Consider the following 21,141-nt stretch of genomic DNA (forward strand, 5'->3'; position numbering starts at 1 on the left):
TTTAATATATACTGTTAAATGAATTTGCTGCATTCCATTCCTAAAGCTAATATGTGACACAGTGTTTGTAATACTGCAAGGTAAGGAATAACAATACATGACAATTGTGTATGCATACATTACTTAATTACTAAGTGGGGTGGAGGCAAGGCACTGCGATTTGTGCACCAAATTGCAATCAGCAGCAAGATTTAAATACTTGTATTTGTGCACACCACCATACCAGCCTTGTGTATACATGAAAATCCGCTTCCTTTTGCATGTAGCACAATAAGCTCTGCTCCGGCACTGATCTTCACCTTGCTGAGAAATTAATTTCTCCACCTCTGCGACAGTCAGTCCTTCTGTCTGGAGTAGAGAAACAGGAAATACCCGTCTATCCTCACTTACTGCACAAATACCAATATGTCTCAAAGTACATTTGCTGCATTCCAGTCCTATTGCTAATATTTCACCCAGTGTAAGGGATAATCGGGCAGAAAGCTCAGTGTACCGATTTGCAGGATGTTTCAAATAAGTGTACTTTTTAAATAAATACTGCTACACATTGACACATTTTAATGCCCACCTGAAATGTGTTTTGAGCAATATAACTTCGCAATATATTGTACTTATACTAGTTCTTGTGCAAACCATTTTTTTCTCTCTTCTCCTTATTGTAGTACGGCAGCGACAAGAGGAAAAACGGCAGCTGGAAGAGACAAACAGAGTAAAAGAGCGCAAAAGGAAGAGGGAGAAATATGCTGAAAAGGTAATTTATGCTGTCAAAGTGGGATAAATAGAATACCTGAGTACCTGCAGTACTATATCTATCTACACATAGATATATACACATATGTAGAGGAATGCATTTATGAGTAGAAAGAAGGGCTATATTGACATTGTTTACTGTAATTGTAACTGTAATTTACCTAACAGTTGATTCACTCCGTGAGCTATTTTACTTTTCTCAAAAACTCTCTTTTGCAGCTTGTTATTCTAAATAGCCTTATAATTTATTAAGCGTATTATAAACCTTTTTGAGTTCTGTTCTGGTTTTTAGCAAAAGAAGAAAGAGGATGAGGTAGATGGCAAGAGGAGGAGAGAAGGCGTTAACTTGGTGATTCCTTTTCTCCCGTCTGCTGATAACTCAAACTTGTCTGCTGATGGCGATGACTCTTTTATCAGTGTGGACTCTGCAATGCCAAGTCCCTTCAGTGAGGTGAGTACCATCCTCCTCCCCACAAACGACAGTGGTGCTTGTTACATAGGATGTTCCCTTGGAAATATATTCAATGTTGTCAGACAATGGGGCTCATCAGCATGTATGTATGGTAAGACTGCTTGGTGACCAGACTTCAATCATAGCATCTGACTCCACCTCTCTGTAAACCACACTTCCTGGTCTGTTGGACTATGAAATCTGAAAATATCTGTCATAATAAAAATAAATATTTTGTTTAACTTTGTGAGTGCCAGTTATATTACCAGCACATTCAAAGCAATGTGGGTGACATATGTCTGGCACTTATTGTTACAAAGCATACTGGAAATGATCTATTACTCATTGTGCAGATGCTTGCATAGTCTAATGACTTATACCATTCATGTGTAAAAGGAAATCATAATTGTCAGCACAAATAATTCCTGTTAAAAAGATAAACACAAAAAGACTTAATAAATTGCAAGACAATAATCGGTCCATAGCCGGATAGTTTGACCGCATGTGTCATCAGACAGACATGGTGCTGTGATTGGGGCACACATTTTCAGAATGCAAGCATTAGTGGAAATGAGGAACACCTTTTCTGCAGACATGCGATTGGGCCACACACTTTTAGAAGACACATTGCTGGAACTGATGGACACATTTTCAGTAGATACAGTGCTGGAACTGGGGAACGTACTGTCAACTGACAAACCGTGTTGGTTTTGTGGGATGCTTTTAGAAGACACACAGTAATGGAATTGGGAGACACAATTTTTAGATTACAAGCCCAGTTCTCTACCTTCAGGCTTCTCTCAAGTAATGTGTTAGTAAGCTTCACATGCGCAGTTGCTCACAACAGCTTATCCAAAAAGTCATCATCAATGAGTCACTCTGTGCTTCGGTGGAAGAAGAGGAGAAACATTATGCACCGTGTGGTGTGTTTACCATTTATAATGGAATTACACAAGTATGCCATTAGCTTACTCTTTTATCATTGGCAAAAAATATGTTTAATACTCATTATTACAAAAATTATCTAAAGAGATGTTTCGATGTTGAGAAGTGGTTCTGTGGACGACCACCACTTGTAAGGCTAATACTGTACTTGGAACGTAAATCCTGTTAGTTATGTCAAGTAAACATGTTACAGAAAACCCTTAATTCTATGTACAGTATTTAATAAGCTAACCTGTTGCAAACATACAAGTAAAATATTTTTCCTTCATGCACTTAAATCTTCATTTATTGCTTTCAATGAACAGCTATCTATTAGCAGTGAACTCCACACAGGGTCAATAGCACCAGATGAGAGCAGTAACGACATGCTGGTTATAGTGGATGATCCTTCCTCGTCAGCACAGCAATCCAGGGGAACCAACTCCCCGGCTTCTATCTCCGGCTCTGTCTCTGACACGCTCAATGGTGAGTGATACTGAAACGTCCTTATCTGAATGTCCACTTGCAAGCCAGATAGTATGAACATGCAATAGAAAGGTGTAAAGAGCAAAATAAAAGGAATACTATTGTCTTTTTAGCAGTAAAAATAAAATATAATAAAATCTTACCTTTATTCCAGTCTGCTGCTGCTGGCTTTGCCCCGATCTGCTTCTTTGGCTGACATCATAAGATATGGGGTTCTGAGCCAATCACACGTTTCCCACAGGAAAGTATTGTATTGGCTGAAATTGTCAATGAGGCAGATCAGGGTCAGAGCCAGCACAAGCCAAACACAGCCCTGCCCAATCAGCATTTCCTCATAGAGATGCATTGAATCAATGCATCTCTATAAGGAAAGTTTGTTATCTCCATACAGAGGGTGGAGACACTGAATGTCACTGCTGCACACTGTCCAGCACTGCTCCAGGAAGCACCTCTAGTAGCCATCTGAGGAGTGGCCAGTGGAGGTATCCCTAGGCTGTAATGTAAAACTAAATTTTCTCTGAGAAAACCAGTGATGACTTTAAAAAGTCTGAAGGGACTGATTATATTCACCAGAACAAATACAAAAGAGGTAGTTGTTCTTCTGACTATAGTGTCCCTTTAATTGCAAATATATTGTATGCAATAAAAACTGCCAAAACAGCACCACAGACAGTGCGCTGCAGATTAGCGATTCCATATATTTTTTTATGTTTCCAGCTGGCATCAAAAGACTGCTGGCTGAGCATTTTGCTCAAATAAAAATTAGCCATGACTTTTTCCTGTACACCATTTTTAACTCACTATTTTTATAGATGGGTTGCCAACAGTTAGACTCTTTATAGAATCTCAAGTTTCATAATGCTTTGCCAGTGGCAAGGTATCATGGGAACTGTAGTTCTGCAGCAGTTAGAAGTCTACCTTTAGGATCACATGTCACATGTTCATTATGTATGCAGTTTCAGAAGTTTATTTTTTATCACTTGGCACTGTAGAAGAACATTATTAGAGTTTTAAAACATTATTTAATACGCAAATATAATTTGGGAATAAACAAATAAAAGTAAATTATACGAATTGTTGGGTTACCAATTTGTGGTGATTTTGTTTTGCTAAACAGGAATTACCGGCCAAGAGACACAGGGAAGTGGGCGTGCAAATTCAAATCGAAACAAAGGTCGGCCCAAGAGCGGCAACTCGAAAGGGGCCAAATCACGGAACCGCAAGTCTACGACAGGCAGCGCAGCTGCGATAGCAGGAGCAATGGCTGGGGCTGCAGCAGCTTCCGCCGCAGCTTTAGCAGCATATGGATACAATGTGTCTAAGGGTAAAGTATTTTTTTTCCCCTTGCCATAAATAGCCATGTTATTAGGCTATTATTTTCAGGTTTAGAAATGTAATACATATAGTTAGTGGTTTTCTCTCAGGAGTTTGGTTTTCAGTAACTGTTTCATAAGTTTCTTAGTGACCATTGTTTGTCATTGATGATAGGTACCAGTGTTTATATTTTTCCTGCTTGATGCTTACACGTTGAGTCAATAGTGATAACTGTGACTGTTACTTCTCAACTTTTTTTTTAATATTTTGACTTTGACACTTTAACCCCTTAAGGACCAAACTTCTGTAATAAAAGGGAATCGTGACATGTCACACATGTAATGTGTCCTTAAGGGGTTAAAAATGCTTTAACCAGCTCTCAATCTAAGGCATCAAGACAACAGGAAACCCCAAATCTCCTGATTCTATCTCGGATTATAAATCACTGTTCCTTTAACCCCTTAAGGACACATGACATGTGTGACATGTCATGATTCCCTTTAATTCCAGAAGTTTGGTCCTTAAGGGGTTAAAGAGCTGCTGTGGGACATACAGTAATATGGGATGTAAAAAAAAGTTTTAAATCAAATTTTTATAATGCATAGTCAAATAGCTGTGTCAGTATTGGCTCATTTCCGCATGATGGACATTTGCCCAAAGAAAAAAAATATGGAATTAAAATGTAATAAAATATTCAGGATACACTCCAATCACCATAATAAACACTACAGCCTATTGCAATGGTTCTGGTGCTAGAAGGCTATGAGTGAAGTCCTTCTAATTTTTTTTTTTTGTCAAACTGTTTAAGCAAACCAAGGGAGTACCCAGCATCCCAAGTCGACCCCAGTTTCTGTTCACTTCATTGTTATCACAAAATATGTATCATGCATTGAGAAACTTAAGTACTAGGACTTTGAGAACATGGCCACAAATATATCTACAGCCAAATGTAGTAATTTTTGTTGTTCATGATGTACAAATATTCTGGACAAATCACGAGGAAGTAAAATTCTTATTTTATGACACAGAAGGTTTTTTTGTTGAGCCACTTAAAGAAAGTTTGACAATAACTAAATTGACTGAACCCATATATGCCCATCATCATATCGCCTCAGATAAGCCGCTATGGTCATGGTGCTTGGAGTGTCCCTTTAAGAAAAAGATTTCTGAGCAAATCCTTTTAAAGAATCGGGGGTGCATATGGGGGGGAAAGTTCACAAGGGATCCCAGTGTAAAAAATATTGCCTCACCTTTTTCTTCCCTTTTTGTTTATTCTCTACTCTCCATAATTTCCCCAACTCCCTCACCAGATCTTTATAGTGTCATTTCACTCCATCCAGTTCACACTTCCATGTATTCTCTTTCTTTTTCCATCCAAGTGATTCTCTCTCTTTTCACCATACAGCTTCCAAAGTTCTCCACCTTTTGTAACCTTCCATTCTGTCCATCCCCTACATGATTGTTAACCCTTTACTTGTATTTGAATGTTTAGCCCAGCTTCAAACATTTTCTTCTTTTCCTTCTTGCTACGTTTTCCTAGATATGGGGTTGTACTTCAAACCATTGCTATCGGATGGATACTAATAATAATAATTTTGTTCTTGTAGGTCTCTCATCTACCAGTCCACTTCAGACATCTCTGTTACGACCATCTGGAATTGCTGATTTTAGCTCATCCTCACCAGTCAGCGGCCCCTTGAACAAAGGAAATTGTGTTCCCGGTACTCCAAAAATGATCAATCCAATTATTTCAAATCCAGAAACCCCAACAAGAAGGCATAGCAAGGGTGCCAACACACCAGGAGGGCTGTAATAATTTGGGTATATGTACTCCTGTGTTCAAATGGGACGTATTTTTTATTTGATGTGGAGACTCCGACATGTAAGACTTGTAACCCAAAATTCTACAGCACAGTGACTGTGGAAGCTGTTGAATTCTCTGCTGCATATCTCTTTTTTAGAATGGAGTTTATGTCAATCCCTCCACAAATAAGGGATATTATGTTGACAAAGATGAGTTATGAAATATCTACTTCTTTGGACACAAGTGTCCAAGATGTACTTGTCTTTTTTTACCCACTTAATGCTCGTTCTTGAGCATCTGCAAAACACACGTGTAGAACTTTTGATGCAATAATCCGCCTTGGGCTGCAGTGCCCCTTCCCCCTTTTCAATTTCACAATCTCTTCCTGTTGCTTGCACTATTGTCTGCACTACCAGAAATGGAGTACCGGAGAGCAAAGCAGTGTTGACACATGGGACATGCCGAGATATATAAATATATATGTATGTATGCTGGAAAACCAGCATGTTAACTTTTATTTCTTCTGTTTAGTCATTCATTGTAATTTAAACATACTCTTCTCCGACCCCCACCTGCTGCATAGACTTCTAGAAGCAAGATTAATCAACCCTTGAAATGAATATGTTAGCTGTGTTCATTGGTTTGCAGATAGTCCGAGATGCAGTCTCCTACCTCTTCAGTTATACTAGCTACTTCGTCAGTTCTTTGTTCTTCTGTGCAGAACAGCTATTGCTATCTTTGGTACTTAAGGGTTTGGAGTCTGAACCAGCTTTTAATGGGTTCTGTATTCCCAAGACATTTCAAGTGCTATGGTTAGCCATCACTGCTGCAGACAAAGGACACCGCATTCTCTGGAAGAAGCCAGTTCACCCATAAACCTTTGGTTACTGTTAACCAATGTTCTCCACAGGGTCCCTGTAACACAGCTGAAATTCCCCTTATTTAAATTGCCCCCCGCCCTCCAATTTTACACAGTAATGCAGCATTTCTGTAGTGTGTGTACATAAATTTATTTTGCGGGATTCTAAACAATGCAATGCTTTTTTTCCTCTTTACAATGTGTTGTCTATTTTTATATCTGAATTTGTATATATGTATAAAAAGAGACACATCTTTCTTTTACTAACTGGAGAGAAAAAAATCTGAATAAATTGAAGATAATTTTAGGTAATATTGTATCTGTGTTTTTTGTTTTTATTTTTTTTATGTGTTTTTTTTCTACTGAAACTGTAAATGGAGGAAGAAGTTCAAAGGAATGGTGGTGTGGGATTTAAAACACAGACTGCCTTAAATAACTGCATATTGTAAAATATTGTGTTTTGTGACTTTTATTAAAAAAAAAAAACCAAATACATTTGCTTTTAAATAGTGCTATTGTACATGGAGACTCACTTTATAAAGTGTTAATTTGGTAACATGTTTTGCACACATGGAAGATATGTTTAACACCTGCAACCAACTTTACTTCCTGTTTTTACTCAAAGAAGAGTTTGGTTTTTTGTTTTTTCAAATTCTTTATTTTTGGAGTGACATTGATATTTCTGTTTATAGCACAACACAAGTTACATGACAAGTTCCTCTGGGTACATTGGTTTGGGTACAATTCGCTGTGGAACATACCGCGTCCGCGGTTTAGGTATATTTTCTCAGGTTCGTTAGTGTTAGCTAATTGGTGTCACAGTTATACATTACGTACATTGTACATAGGAATAGTACAGTGAGAAACGAAAATATTCAAGAAAGAGAACGACAAAAAGAAAAACATAATAAAAGTGCACGATATAGCGGTGCATAGGTAAACTTAATTAAACCATGTAGCATCCAGCCCGGAGGGTCGAGCCTCGTAGCCCAGACCTGTGCTCCGAGTGTGGGGTATCCACTCATGTAACATCAAACAATGTGCGTTGGCTGGATACTTAATGAGTATGTCCTCTCGATGTTGTGGATGAGTAGACTTAGTCTGTTGTCCCTCATCCTCTCCATTATGGATAAACAGAGGGGGGGGGAGGATAGTCTAGGGGGGGGGGGTAGGAGGGGATTCTCATGGCGAGAGTCGGAGCGCCGTGTAGGAGTTGGTTCCCTTTTTACCAGTTTAGTGTGGTATCGGTTCAAGGCTTTGTGTCAGTGGGGTGGTCCTAGTATGGTTTACTCACGATCCCCAATCACCAGCCATCCACATTTCCCATATTTTTTCGTAGGTTTTTATATTACCTCTAACTCGTGCTGTGAGGTCGTCCATAACCCGTATGTCCTTTATTTTATGAATTACTGCGGTCACCTGGGGGATTTCTGGTTTAAGCCATGCCTGTGCCATGGTAAGTCTGGCCGCTAACGTGATTTTATGAAGCAGTTTTTGTTGCTTCCTAGGCCAATCGTCTAGAGTTCTCGAGAGCAGGAACACCCATGGGTCTATAGTTATGTGCCTGTGGAATACTTGTTGCAGTAGGTTCCCTATATCTCTCCAATAGGCCTGTGCTTTTGGGCATTCCCACCACATATGAATGTAAGTCCCCTTATGTCTGCACCCTCTCCAGCACAGGTCGTCTGGGGTTTTTCCCAAGCGGTATAGTTTTGCCGGGGTCGTATACCATCTCAGCATGGTCTTGTAGGCCTGCTCTTGTTGGGTGACGCATATTGAGATAGCCTTGTTCGCTTCCCATATTTCTCTCCAGTCTGTGCCCTCTAGTGTCTCATTGAGGTCGGTTTCCCACTGTGTGGTGTAGGGGAGGTTGCCCCAATCTGAGCTGTTTGTGCATAGGTGTGCGTAGAGGTTAGATATAAGCCCCTTTGGGGGATTTTCTTTGAGGCACATTCGTTCAAAACCTGTGAGTGCAGTGGTTGCTGCCGTTTTTGCTAATTTATGTTGTGCGAAGTCTCGAATTTGCATGTATCTAAAGAAGTCTGAGGGGCCCAACCTGGTCCTTTCTGTCAGCTTTTCGAACGTCACCATTTGGTTCCCTTCATATAGATGTATCGCCCTCTGTAGCCCCGCCTCCTCTATGTTTTTAAAATCTTGGGCCCTCATTCCCGGTAAGAAAGCTCTATTTCTAAACAGGGGCATCATTGGGGAGGGGGCCGTGGTTAGTTTGAATTTTAGGGCCGTGGAGTCCCATACCCGTAGGGAGTTCAGTATGGCTGGGCAGCCTGTGCGCAGGATAGCCCTGTGTTTTCTGGGTACCCATATATAGAATTGGGGCAAATCGGCTCCTGTTAAGCCAGCTTCTAGGTCTGCCCATCTGCGGTTTCCCGGCGTTGAATGCCACATGGCCACTTGTGCCAATTGAGCCGCTAGATAGTAGTTGTAAAGATGGGGTAACCCCAACCCCCCTCCGTCTTTGGGTCTGTATAGTATGTTGCGGGCCACTCTGTGTCGTTTGCGCTGCCATATAAAATCTCCGATTGCCCTCTGTAAGGGGGCCAGGTCTTTTTTAGTGACGGGGATGGGGAGGGCTTGGAAGAGGAAGAGGAGCCTGGGGAGTATATTCATTTTTATCGTGTGTACTCTCCCTATCCAAGATATGGGCTTATCTGTCCATTTGTCAAGGTCCGCGTCCAGGGTCTTAATAAGGGGGGTGTAGTTAGCTCCGTACAGCTTTCGGGGATCAGCCGTCAGATGTATCCCTAGATACTTGATCGTGGTATGTGTTATGGGTATGTGGTGGTGGTTCCTAATGTGCATTGTGTCGTTTGCAGTCATGGCTATTGGGAGGGCAGTGGATTTTGATAGGTTGACTTTATATCCTGAGAGGGTTCCGTATTCTGTTAGGTCTCTGTCTAGTGCCGTCATTGAATTTCCTGGATTTGTAAGGGTGAGAAGGACATCGTCTGCATATCCCGAGACTTTATATGTTTGGTCGCCCACTGTGATTCCCTCTATGGCCTTGTTTGATCTGATTGCTTGTAGTAAGGGTTCTAACGTGAGTACGAACAGGAGGGGTGACAGTGGGCAGCCTTGGCGTGTGCCGTTATGCAGGGTGATGGGAGATGTCTTGGCGCCAGGGATCCGTATGAGTGCCTTGACGTCGGTGTACATGGCTTGGATTGTTTTTATATATGATTCTGGGAATTGGAGATGTCGTAAGAGTTCAAACAGGTATAGCCAATTAACTCTATCGAACGCCTTTTCGGCGTCAAGAGATAGAACGAGCGTTGGGGTTTGTGAAGTCGTCGGCGTCCATATTAGGTTGACGTTACGTCTGGTATTTTCAAATAGTTGGTGTTCGGGGATGAATCCCACTTGGTCGGGATGAACTAATTCATGTATGTGTGGGGACAGTCTGTCTGCTAGTATCTTAGCTAATAGTTTTACGTCATGGTTGATCAATGATATGGGACTGTAATGTTCTGGGTATGATGTGTCCTTCCCCGGTTTAGGTATTAATACAATGTGGGCTGTGGACATATCTGGGTCGGGGCGTCCGCCCTGCATCAGGTGGTTGAACCATCCTAGTAGGTGGGGTATCAGTTCTTCCCTATATGTCTTGTAATAGCTGCCCTCGTAGCCGTCTGGGCCCGGGGCTTTATGTCCTTTAAGTCGAGTGATGGCTCTATCTATTTCGTCTGCTGTGAATTCTTCCCCTAGGGTTTCTGTGATTGAGGGGGTCAGTTTTGGGAGGTTAAGTTTGTGTAGATATTGCCTAATCTCGTCCTGCATGTATGGGGGCTTGTCTGCGTCTGTGGGTGTGTGGTTGTATAGAGTTTTATAGAATTCTGTGAATATGTGAGCTATGTCGGTGGGTGCTGTCTTTGTCTGACCTGCGTGGTCTCTAATTGCCGTGATATGATTTTGTTTTGGCCGCGGGCGGAGAGTTCGCGCCAATAGCGTGTGCATTTTGTTGGCTTGTTCATAGAAATTTCTCTTGGACCAGGTCATTGCCTTAGCTACGTCATCTAGTAGGGTTTCTCTGATGTGGCGTCTGGTAATTTGTAGGGCTGTGAGTCCTTCGGGGGTGGGGTTAGTTTTGTGTCTCTGTTCTTGGGTGTGGAGGTCACGTAAAAGGGATTTTAAGTGTGTCGTTTTTCGTATCTTTTTTCTGGTCGCCTCCCTGATCATGACACCTCTGATGACCGACTTATGAGCGGCCCATATGGTGGCTGGTGTCAGGTCCTGGGTGGTGTTTAGTTGGAAATATTCTACTATCTCTTTGCGAATAGTCTCTTTGATATCTGGGTCCTGCAGAAGGGAGGTGTTTCGTTTCCAATTCCATTGGGTTCCCGTGCACAGACTGCCCAGTTCTATGGTAATGTCTGCATGGTCGGACCAGGTGATAGATCCTATTGATGTCTTAGTGGTTCTTTGGATGGTTTGGCCATTAACTAGAAAATAGTCTATGTGGGAGTATGAGTCGTGGGGCGCTGAGTAGAATGTATAGTCGACCTCCCCTGGGTGTTGGGCTCTCCACGCGTCTATCAGACCCGATGAGTTTATGAAGTCATGTACCAGTCTATCTTGTCTCCCTCTGCCGTGCGAGCGTGGTAGACCCCTTATGGTCCCCCTATCTGTAGCTGGGCACGGAGCAGCGTTAAAGTCGCCTCCCATTATGATCATGCCGTGTTGTAGGGCCCGTAACTTGTCAGTCATTTGGTCCCAGAAATCTCTGGTAGGTTCGTTAGGTGCGTATATATTTATCAGGTGTATGGTGTGTGCATATAATGTCCCGGATAGTATAATGTATCTCCCGTCTGTATCCTGGTTGACCCCTGTGACCCGTAGTGGGCAGCGTTTGTGTATCAGTATCGCAACACCGTTGCGTTTGGAGTGCGCTCTAGCTTCATAACCTGTGTTGTATATATGGTCTTTGAGGGAGAACCCTAGAGATTTTGGGAGGTGGGTTTCCTGTAAGAAGGCTATGTCTGGGCCTAGTCGTTTGAGTTCCCTGTATAGGAGTCTGCGTTTTTTGGGGGCGTTCAACCCTTTAACATTCAGGGAATTAATTTGTGTGGTCATGGTGGTGATTGGGTTGCGTGCGTGTGAATTGACTTACGGGTGTTGCCTTCCTGCTGATTCTAAGGTGTTGTCTTTGGGGTGTCCCAATTCCTTGTTGCCTTGACCTCTTAGACTGAGACGCTCCGGTCACCATGAGGGGGGAGAGGGAGGGGAGGGAAAGAGAGAGGTTATTCATTTTAACATACACATATTTACAGAAACAAATAGTAGTAACGTACAAGAAACATAGTAGAAAGATAAACCGTCTGGTCTTATCGTTTGCCAGACTCGTGTGGGGCGTCTGCATCGGAGCTGCTCACCCTAAAAAATGGGTTCAGTGCACCGATACAAGGTCCCGAACTCGTATCAACTAGTCCATTAGGACCTGTGGTGAATGCATGAGCACGGCTGTGGGGTTGTCTCAGCGCCCTGGCAGTCCTGCCCGCCGGTCTGTGTGTTGCTCTTGTGGACTTTCCGCTGTTTGTCTCGTACATGGCTGGGCAATGTTCTTTTGGGCATCCCGACACCCAGGAGTCTCCCTATGTCTGGAAGAGGAGTGGTGAGCCTCTCAACCCTGTTATGCATGCAGTCCCTGTCAAGGGATCAAGTGTCCAGGTGGTATTCCGTTTCTCCAGGCTAGCTGTGGATCACCTCTGTCACTTGTCTGGGTATTCTACCTCAGTTTGTTAGTTTTATTGCTAATAGTTTGTTCTTGGATGTGGGCATAACCTTTAATAGTCTCTTTGTTCTTCATGTCCTCATTTTTTTTTATTTTTTTTTTAATGTTAGTTTACTGTATCCATTAGAGCCATGTTGGCTATCTTAATATTTTGAATGAGCTTGTTTTTTTATATTTTTGTTTATATTCGCTATTTAATAATATTTTTTTTTTTTTTTTGTACAATGAATTATGTCCTGCCGTCGTAAGGTTGGTTACTCTGGGGAGATAGGATCCCATTTACCACTTTCCATCTCTTTTAATTATCTATTTATATATATTTTAAGATTAATGTCCTTTTTTTTTTTTTTTTTTTTTTTTTTTGTGTTTTTTTCTTATATTACTTATATTTTTGGGGTACTTGGGGGGGAAGAGAACAGAGTGATCTAGGGGGGGGGGACATGGTCGTCCATGGTATCCCTGTGTACCTCACCCTTCCAAGGTTGCATGTCCATGTGGGGTAGGTCTTGATGACAGGGAGTAAGAGCATAAGTAGTCAGCAATGAGGGTCGCCTTCTCTATTCCCCGACTGTATACCACTCTCTGGGTAGCTGCTGTAGGTCCGTCGGGTTTGCGGTCTGCCATTGTAGGTTCGGCGGGGCCTGTATGTCCAGTGTTCGGAGGAAGGCCGTTGCGTCCCCATCAGGCGCCAGTGTCTTCGGCCTTCCATTTTTGAAGGCCATGAGCTTAAATGGGTGTCCCCAAGCATATTTTATATTGTGATTTCTGAGTAAGTCTGTGATCGGCCGCCATTCCTTGCGCCTCTGGAGGGTCTCTGGGGCCAGGTCTTGGAACAGGAGAACTTTAGCCCCATTATAAGAGACTGGGCCTTCCCTGCTGCGCTTCATTATGGCTTCCTTTGTCTGAAAGTTTTGGAACCGCATTATGATATCTCTCGGTTGTTTAGTGTCAGCTTTCCTGGTGCCCAGGGCTCTATGCACCCGATCAAGATGCCATTGGTGTTCAGGGATGTTTGGTGCAAGGGGCTTTAAGATTGCCATTACTATGTCCTGTAGGCTTCCCTCCCCCTCACCTTCAGGTAGGCCTCTCAGCCTAATATTATTTCGGCGTGAGCGGTTGGCTAGGTCTTCAAGTGCGATTTCCGCTGTCCGCAGCCTCGTGGTGAGGTAATTTACCTGGCTGGTGACCTCGTTATGCGCTCTGACGGTAGTCTCCTGTCTCTGTTCTAGGATGGTCGTGCGGTGCCCCAGTGCCGCGATCTCGGCCTTTACCTCCGCTGTGGTTCTGTTGATCTCGCCTGCCAGGAAAGTTTTCACCTCCAGCAGTTGCGCGATGATCTGGGAGGTGTCCCCTTTCGGTGAGCTGGGGCTCCGTGGGGACTCCGGTCGCACCAGCGTCGAAGTGGTCTTAGGGCTGTGCCGGCCGCCATCTTGCTGCTCCGGCTGGGCCGCGCGGGAAGCCGCGAACATGTCTGCCACGGACGTACCCGCTTCTGTCGGCTTCTTGTTCGATTTCCGCTGCAGCCTTCTGTCCATGCCGCTGCACAGGGTGAATTTTTCGGTGTTTTTTTGCTCTTTTGATAGCGATTGTGTGCTTTAGGGCCTAATGTCGGCGGGAGCTCAGCTTACATGCGTCCGCTCGGCTTCACGGTCAGGCCACGCCCCCCAGAAGAAGAAGAGTTTGTTTTTATTCATTTACAATAATTCATGTTTATATCTTTGGATTTAAAACGCTTGTCCGATTCACTTATCGATTTTGTTATATAGACATATATTTGATATTGTCTTTTTAAAGCAGGTCTGTCACTTTCTGGTTTTTGTATTTTTTTTTGCAAAGACCCCCAATGGTGATGTCATTTAGAGTGCTGTGTCCAGAGGGGGCTGAGGATATACTTACCTGATGCTGACCTCTGCCATCATCTTTTATTTATTTTTTTTGTTAACTCCTGCGCTTTCATCTGCCAGGAACCCATGTCATCGCAGTACTCTTGCACATGCATGAGAGCACAGTACTGATGCATATGGAGGGTCTAGTGGGCGCTTCCATAGATATTGTCTCGCAATGAAAGAAACTATGCTTTTTTTCCCCTCAAGCGATGATAGCAACAGCTGGGAGAAGTGACAAAGCTTGACAGCACTGAGGGAAAAAAAAGACAAAGTACTTTGCCTTATTTACTTTAGGAGGAAAATACCAAAACCAAAAGAAAAGCAGAATGGATCAGGAGTGAGAAAGAGAAGAGGAACAGATTGAAGAAAGGTAACTTTCAGTTACTAATTTTTTGCTTTTGTTCTAAGGTTTTTACATAATATAATATGTAAATGTTTAAACATCCTTGCTAATTTGTAGGAAAGGTTAGGCGTCCTTTATCTGGCCTTAGAATTTGTAGTCCTATATCACTGGCCAGGGCCGGCGCGTCCATAAGGCCTTAGGGCGCACCGGCTCTGGGGGCGCAAAATTCCAGTGACCGGCAGGAGGGAAGTGCTCCCTCCTGCCTGGACACCTCCTGGATCCCCGGAGCGGCGCTGAAGTGGATTAGGAGGCGGCGAGGGAGCTCTGATCTCTCTGACCGGCTCCCTCACGCGCCTTTTGCTGTTGCCGCTGGTGCCGGACAATGACGTCATATTCCAGCTCCCGCGGCATCAGAAAACAGCCTGCGAGGGAGCCGGTCAGAGAGATCAGAGCTCCCTCGCCGCCTCCTAATTCAGTTCAGCCGCACGCCTCCCAGCAGCCCCACTGGACCACCAATGAGAGACCCACGCCAGCTCTCCAGGTAGGGAGGCTGGGTGGGACATTTAAATTTAATTTAGATTATTAATTACTGTGTGTGCATGTGAGTGTGAGTGTGTATGTCAGTGTGTATGTGTGTCTGTGAGTTTGTGTGTGTGTTTCTGTCAGTGTGTGTGTGTGAGTATGTATTTTTCTGTATGCCTGTCTGTATGTATGTATCTGTATGACGGTATGCCTCTGTATGTATGTATGTGTCTGTATGTCTTGTACGTATGTCTCTGTATGCATGTATGTAACTGGATGTATGTTTGTCTCTGAATGTCTGTATACATGTCTCTGTATGCATGTATGTAACTGTATGCCTTTATGTCTCTGTATGTACGTATGTGTCTGTGTGTCTCTGTATGCCTGTATGTCTTTGTATGCATGTTTCTGTATGTATGTATGTGTCTGTCTGACGGTATGCCTCTGTATGTATGTATGTGTCTGTATGCCTGTCTATATGTATGTGTCTGTATGACGTTATGTCTCTGTATGCATGCATGCAGGGCCGGACTGGGAAAAAAATTAGGCCCGGGCATTTTTTCAATCAGAGCGGCCCCCTAAGGGGGGGGGCCAGAGAGGGTGTGTTTTGTCATCACTAATGACAAGCACGCCCCCTCTCAAAGTGAGCATGTTGGTTCAATGCGCAGAGCCCCGCTGAAGAGCTCTGGTATTAGAAAAAGGCCCTGAATTTGTTCTGCGCAGCGCAAGCAAATTTAATAACATGCTTGCGCTGTGTTAGCTTTTAAATTGTCTCTGGTGTCTCCACAAGTGGGATACCAGAGGACAAAAGGGCCAGGAAAGTGTATGGTGCATATGTTTAGAGCGTGCTTGTGGGATTGCGTGTGTGTAGAGTGTGGTATTGTGTAAATAGGTAAATTTCATTTGTGTTTGTGGTGTAATATGTGTGGCTAGGGGCTGTAGAGAGTGTGTATATAGGGGGCATAGTGTTATAGGGGATGTAGCGAGTGTGTGCATATGGGCTGTAGTGTGTGTGTATAGGTGACGTAGTGTGTGTAGGGGTTGTAGAGAGGGTGTGTTTAGAGAATGTTGTATGTGTTTGCTGACAAGGAATGTAGTGTGTGTGTAGGAGATCTAGTGTGTAAAGGACCCAGTGTGTATAGGAGAGTGTGTGTGTGTGTGTGTGTGTGTGTGTGTGTGTGTGTGTGTGTGTGTGTGTGTGTGTGTGTAGAGGCTTAAGAGTGCATATAGGGTAAGGGATCTAGCGTGTATCTGGAGCGTAATGTGTGTAGTGGTGCAGTGTGAGGGGTGCTGTAGTGTGTGTGTGTGTGTGTATATATATATATATATATATATATATATATATTTGGACGTATTGTATGTGTGAGGGGCGCAGTGTGTGTATGTAAGAGGGGTGCTGTATGTGAGGGTGTTTTTATGTGCCGTCACATTCTAGGTTTCTAATTTTCTTTGTCTGTTAACTCACTGAGGGTTATTTTATATATTATTTTATTTTTTATATATATATATTTTATTTTTTATATATATATATATAATATATAAAATAACCCTCAGTGAGTTAGCAGACAAAGAAAATTTAGAAACCTAGAATGTGACGGCACATAAAAACACCCTCAGACACACACAGCACCCTCAGACACACACAGCACCCTCAGACACACACAGCACCCTCAGACACACACAGCACCCAAACACACACAGCACCCAAACACACACAGCACCCAAACACACACACAGAACCCTGGGGGTGCTGTGTGTGTTTGGGTGCTGTGTGTGTTTGGGGGATGTGTGTGTTTGTGGGTGCTGTGTGTTTTTGTGGGGGCTGTGTGTATTTGGGTGCTGTGTGTGTCTGTGGGTGCTGTGTGTGTCTGTGGGTGCTGTGTGTGTCTGTGGGTGCTGTGTGTGTCTGAGGGTGCTGTGTGTGTCTGAGGGTGCTGTGTGTGTCTGGGGGTGCTGTGTGTGTCTGGGGGTGCTGTGTGTGTTTGGGTGCTGTGTGTGTCTGTGGGTGCTGTTTGTGTGAGTGTGAATGTATATTTTATTTAAATATATTTTTGTATTAAGAAAAAAAAAAAAAGTTATATCCCCCCCCTTCTTACCATTATCCTGGGAGGTCCATTCTGCCTGGGGGGAGGAGGGGGGTCCATTCTGCCTGGGGGGAGGAGGGGTGCCATGCTGCCATTCTTCCCTGGTGGTCCTGTGGTGAGAGTGAACTCTAGCCCCCTGCAGGCTAGAGTTCACTCTCGCGAGATCTGAGCGTTGCCGCGGTTACCGCGGCAACGCTCAGACCTCGCGAGAGGACCCGGTGGAGCTGCTGGCTAGAGCTCCGCCGGTCCTCTCTCCTGCCTCCCTCCCTCCCACACTCCCCAGCCGGCGGCCGCACCTGAGTGTCTCTGGGCCGGTGAGGGAGATCTTTGATCTCCCCACCGGCCCATGGAGGCACTATGCAGGGCTGGCGCTCGGGTAGCCCACATTTGCCCGGTGTGCCCGATGGCCAGTCCGGGCCTGCATGCATGTATCTGTATGTGTGTATGTGTGTATGTCTTTGTATGCATGTATGTATGTATGTGTCTGCATGCCTGTATGTCTCTGTATGTATGTTTCTTTATGCCTGTATGTCTGTATGTATGTTTCTGTATGCCTGTCTGTATGTATGTGTCTGTATGACGGTATGCCTCTGTATGCATTTATGTCTTTATATGCCTGCATGTCTCTGTATGCATGTATATCTCTGCTTGTATGTATCTGACTGTATGTGTCTGTATGTCTCTATATGATTATTTCTGTCTTTGTATGACAGTGTACCTGTATGACTTTGACTGTGTGACTGAAAAATGGTGCCTGTGGCTTGGGAGGAAAGACACACAGGTGAAGATGCATTTTTTTTTTTTTAATGAGGGTTGGGGGCGCCAAAATGCATCTTCGCCTGTGTAACTAAAAATCCTAGCACCGGCCCTGTCACTGGCCAAGCCTTAAAAGTTGGTCACCACTGAAAGCCATAGTATACCCTCAAGGATTGATTCTATACTAGTCAGGGCTAAATTTTCTTTCAATAAGAGTGAACATTTTGAGCCCTGCTTTAATCTTAATTGACCTTTTTCTCTGCACATATAAATGTTCCCCTCTGGACATACCCCATATTGCTCTCTTCACCTGGTAGGGATATTGATTGCCGTATCACCCTGTTGGATTTTTGGGATTATGTGTTTAACTATCTCTCAGTAACAAAAGTGTATATGATTAAGGTCTAAAGTCCCACAGGTCACGGATATCAGCTGTTAAAGCAGCACTCTAGTGTTAGAAATAAAAGCATGTATTTCTAACATTAGAGGTATTTATTAGGTTTTAAGATGTAGCCCCCCCCCCATAAGAGTTAAATAAAGAAGTTTAACTTACCTTCTACACATGCTGGGCTGGTCTTGCTGCAGTCAATACTCCTCCCCTGGCATATATCACCTGAAATTATCCAATCATGATCCTCACCAATATTTTTCCATAGAGGAACACAATGAGGCCTGCTGCATATGTGTAGCAATCAACACCTCTGTGCCAATCGGCATACCTACGTAGAGTATACTTGTGTTAACCAAATCCAATCATTTTTTCAGGTCCAGGTTTGTTGTTTTCTTTTACCTAATTGAGAATTGTGGGGTATGCCCCTACAGTATTAATGGCTGGACTGCCACTTTTAAGAAGAATAGCCACAGTATTAAACTATCTACATTTATAGGCAATGTGTCTAACAGTGGACATATAAATATATAAGCTCTCTGATATAACTTTTAACTTCAGCTCATTGAAGTGATCTGCAGTGACCCTGTCCCCTTATCCCTGCAATGTAAAACATTACTGTTTTAGAGAAACTGCAATGCTTAAATTGCAGGGTTAAGACTGTTTCTAGTGGCTGTCTACCACAAAGCCTATAGAGGTGTGTCCTGCAGTTTCACATAGTTTATCTCCATGAATTGATGCTGGAGATCCTCACGCTTTGCATGATGATGTCCAACGTCTTCAAAATTCCTTAGGAAATCATTGATTCAGTGCTTTCCTATGGGGAGGTTATTAAGGGCCCACTGCACTCGCCACACACGTGCATTAGATATCCCCATCACCATGATGTCACGGGAGAAGGAGGCAGATCTTCACTGGAATCAGGTAAGTGAAACAAAGGTTTTGTTTTTTTTCATGACTGGGGAAGTCTCTGAGATAGAGGGGCACTCTCTATACATATTATGAAAATTGTATTCCTAACACTATAGTGTTCCTTTAATATATGGGGAATTAAACTTTTGGGGTCCTTTACAACCTTGTCTACCCCCTACAAAAAAAAAATGCTCAGTCAACGTCTTTACTGGTTCTAGAGAATCAGGGGTTTAAAGGAACTGTATGGTAACCATAACCACTTTCCTGGCATTTTCTGAACTGAAGGAGTTAGACCATTCTCAAACAATTTAACCCCAAAGGTTGCTCTCCAGTGCTAGATCTCCCTTTTCCCAGAGGCATCTGGCTTCTTAAATTGAGTTTCAGGTAGTACAGAGTGCTGCCAGACAGGGGCGCGGGGCGCGGGGCCCAGGTTACGTATATCATAAGTAAAACAAGGATTTCAATAAAATCATATGCATTGTCTTCTTGGCAAACACAGGTTTATTCACTTTAATGGGAGTGTAGGGGGAGGCAGAGTTAAAGTATAGAGAATCTTTACTCCGTTTTAGCTGATTGTGCAATTCCCATGTCAATTTCCCATGCCTTGTTTAGTGATTAATACACAATGACATTATAAAAGTGAAAATATAGCGGGTACTGCTGTGTTTTAGAAGTGTTATAATGCTGGGTGTGTTGAAGGGAATGGAGGGAGGGGGAGGGTCATCACCTTGAACGAAGGAGACTATTTTTTTGAACCTAGCCTATTATCTATATTGCTGCACAGAGATAACTTCTGACAAAATAAACAAGTATATGTAGCTTGTTTTAGCAAGTCATCATCTGCTTATAGCTGTAAGTCAAGACTTGTAACAATATGTTCGAAGACATTTAAAATGCTGAATGGTTTAAATATAAAATTTCCACAGCTTTTTTTGTTTGATAGTTTTAGGACTATACAATAGATTGTCTATATACATATTTTTGATAACCTTTTTACGGTTTGCCCTTTTAAGTAGCCAGCCTGGAGAGTTCAAAGCTGGCTAATGTTAAAGGGACAATATAGTCACCAGAACAACTACAGCTTAATATAGTGAGTGTAATGAGTATAGTCCGTACTTACAGCCTTTTTGCAGTAAACACTGTATTTTTAGAGAAAATGCAGTGTTTACATTACAGCCTAAGGACACCTCCACTGGCCACTCGTTATATGGCTAATTGAGGTGCTTCCTGGGGGCGGTGATGCACAGTGTAGAGCACTGCCATTCAGTGTCCACCCTTTGCATGGAGACACTGAACTTTCCTCATAGAGATATTTGGTTCAATGCATCTCTAGGAGGAGATGCCGATTGGAATGGGGGGCATTTGGGTATCCCTGGCATCATAGAAAGCTGTAAGTGATTATGATCCTTGCAGTAACCTTTTAAGTAAGCAAGAACCGCAAGGTGTGCTTTATTGTAACACTTTTAATAAACATCTTCTGTTAATAATCATATGACAAAGTTCTGCCTATTTTGCTCCTACAGAGGGCCATCTAGGCTGGCACTGCAAAACATATTATAGAAACAGAATATTGGACCAGCTTGGCATGATGACCTCTGTATTGTTTTCTGTTGCAGTAAATCATGTCCATCTCTTCTTCCTTGTCCTCTTAATGACTACTTAGGGAATACACACAGATTTGAAATGAATGTTGGAAGTCAGCAGCTGTTTGAGAACTGCTCAGAATCAAAGAAACCTTTCTCTCCCATTGCATAGCTAGGTCAGTTTTATAAACAAACGAAAACCACAAGTGATCTAAGTTACCCAAGGAGAGCATTGTGATACTAGACCAGTTCTAGCGAATTCCATTACCCTTAAATATGCTAGCAATCAGTAGTCATCAAGTCCCATTGTTAGAAATCATTTATAATACAGTG

At 43.1% G+C, this 21,141-nt stretch overlaps 1 protein-coding gene across 1 annotated transcript in view; it reads left to right on the forward strand.

Moving 5' to 3' along the window:
* The window catches only part of INO80 (INO80 complex ATPase subunit), a 75,063-nt gene extending 68,163 nt beyond the window's left edge, over window positions 1–6,900 (forward strand). The window contains exons 32-36 of the mRNA XM_063439838.1: window positions 663–751; window positions 1,043–1,201; window positions 2,452–2,611; window positions 3,729–3,935; window positions 5,533–6,900. Of these exons, the coding sequence (XP_063295908.1) occupies window positions 663–751; window positions 1,043–1,201; window positions 2,452–2,611; window positions 3,729–3,935; window positions 5,533–5,738 (821 nt within the window). The 3' untranslated portion in view covers window positions 5,739–6,900. The remainder of the gene's footprint in view (window positions 1–662; window positions 752–1,042; window positions 1,202–2,451; window positions 2,612–3,728; window positions 3,936–5,532) is intronic.
* Window positions 6,901–21,141: the final 14,241 nt, after the last annotated feature.

This window comes from Pelobates fuscus, chromosome 13 (genome assembly GCF_036172605.1).
Source record: "Pelobates fuscus isolate aPelFus1 chromosome 13, aPelFus1.pri, whole genome shotgun sequence".
NCBI lineage: Eukaryota > Metazoa > Chordata > Amphibia > Anura > Pelobatidae > Pelobates > Pelobates fuscus.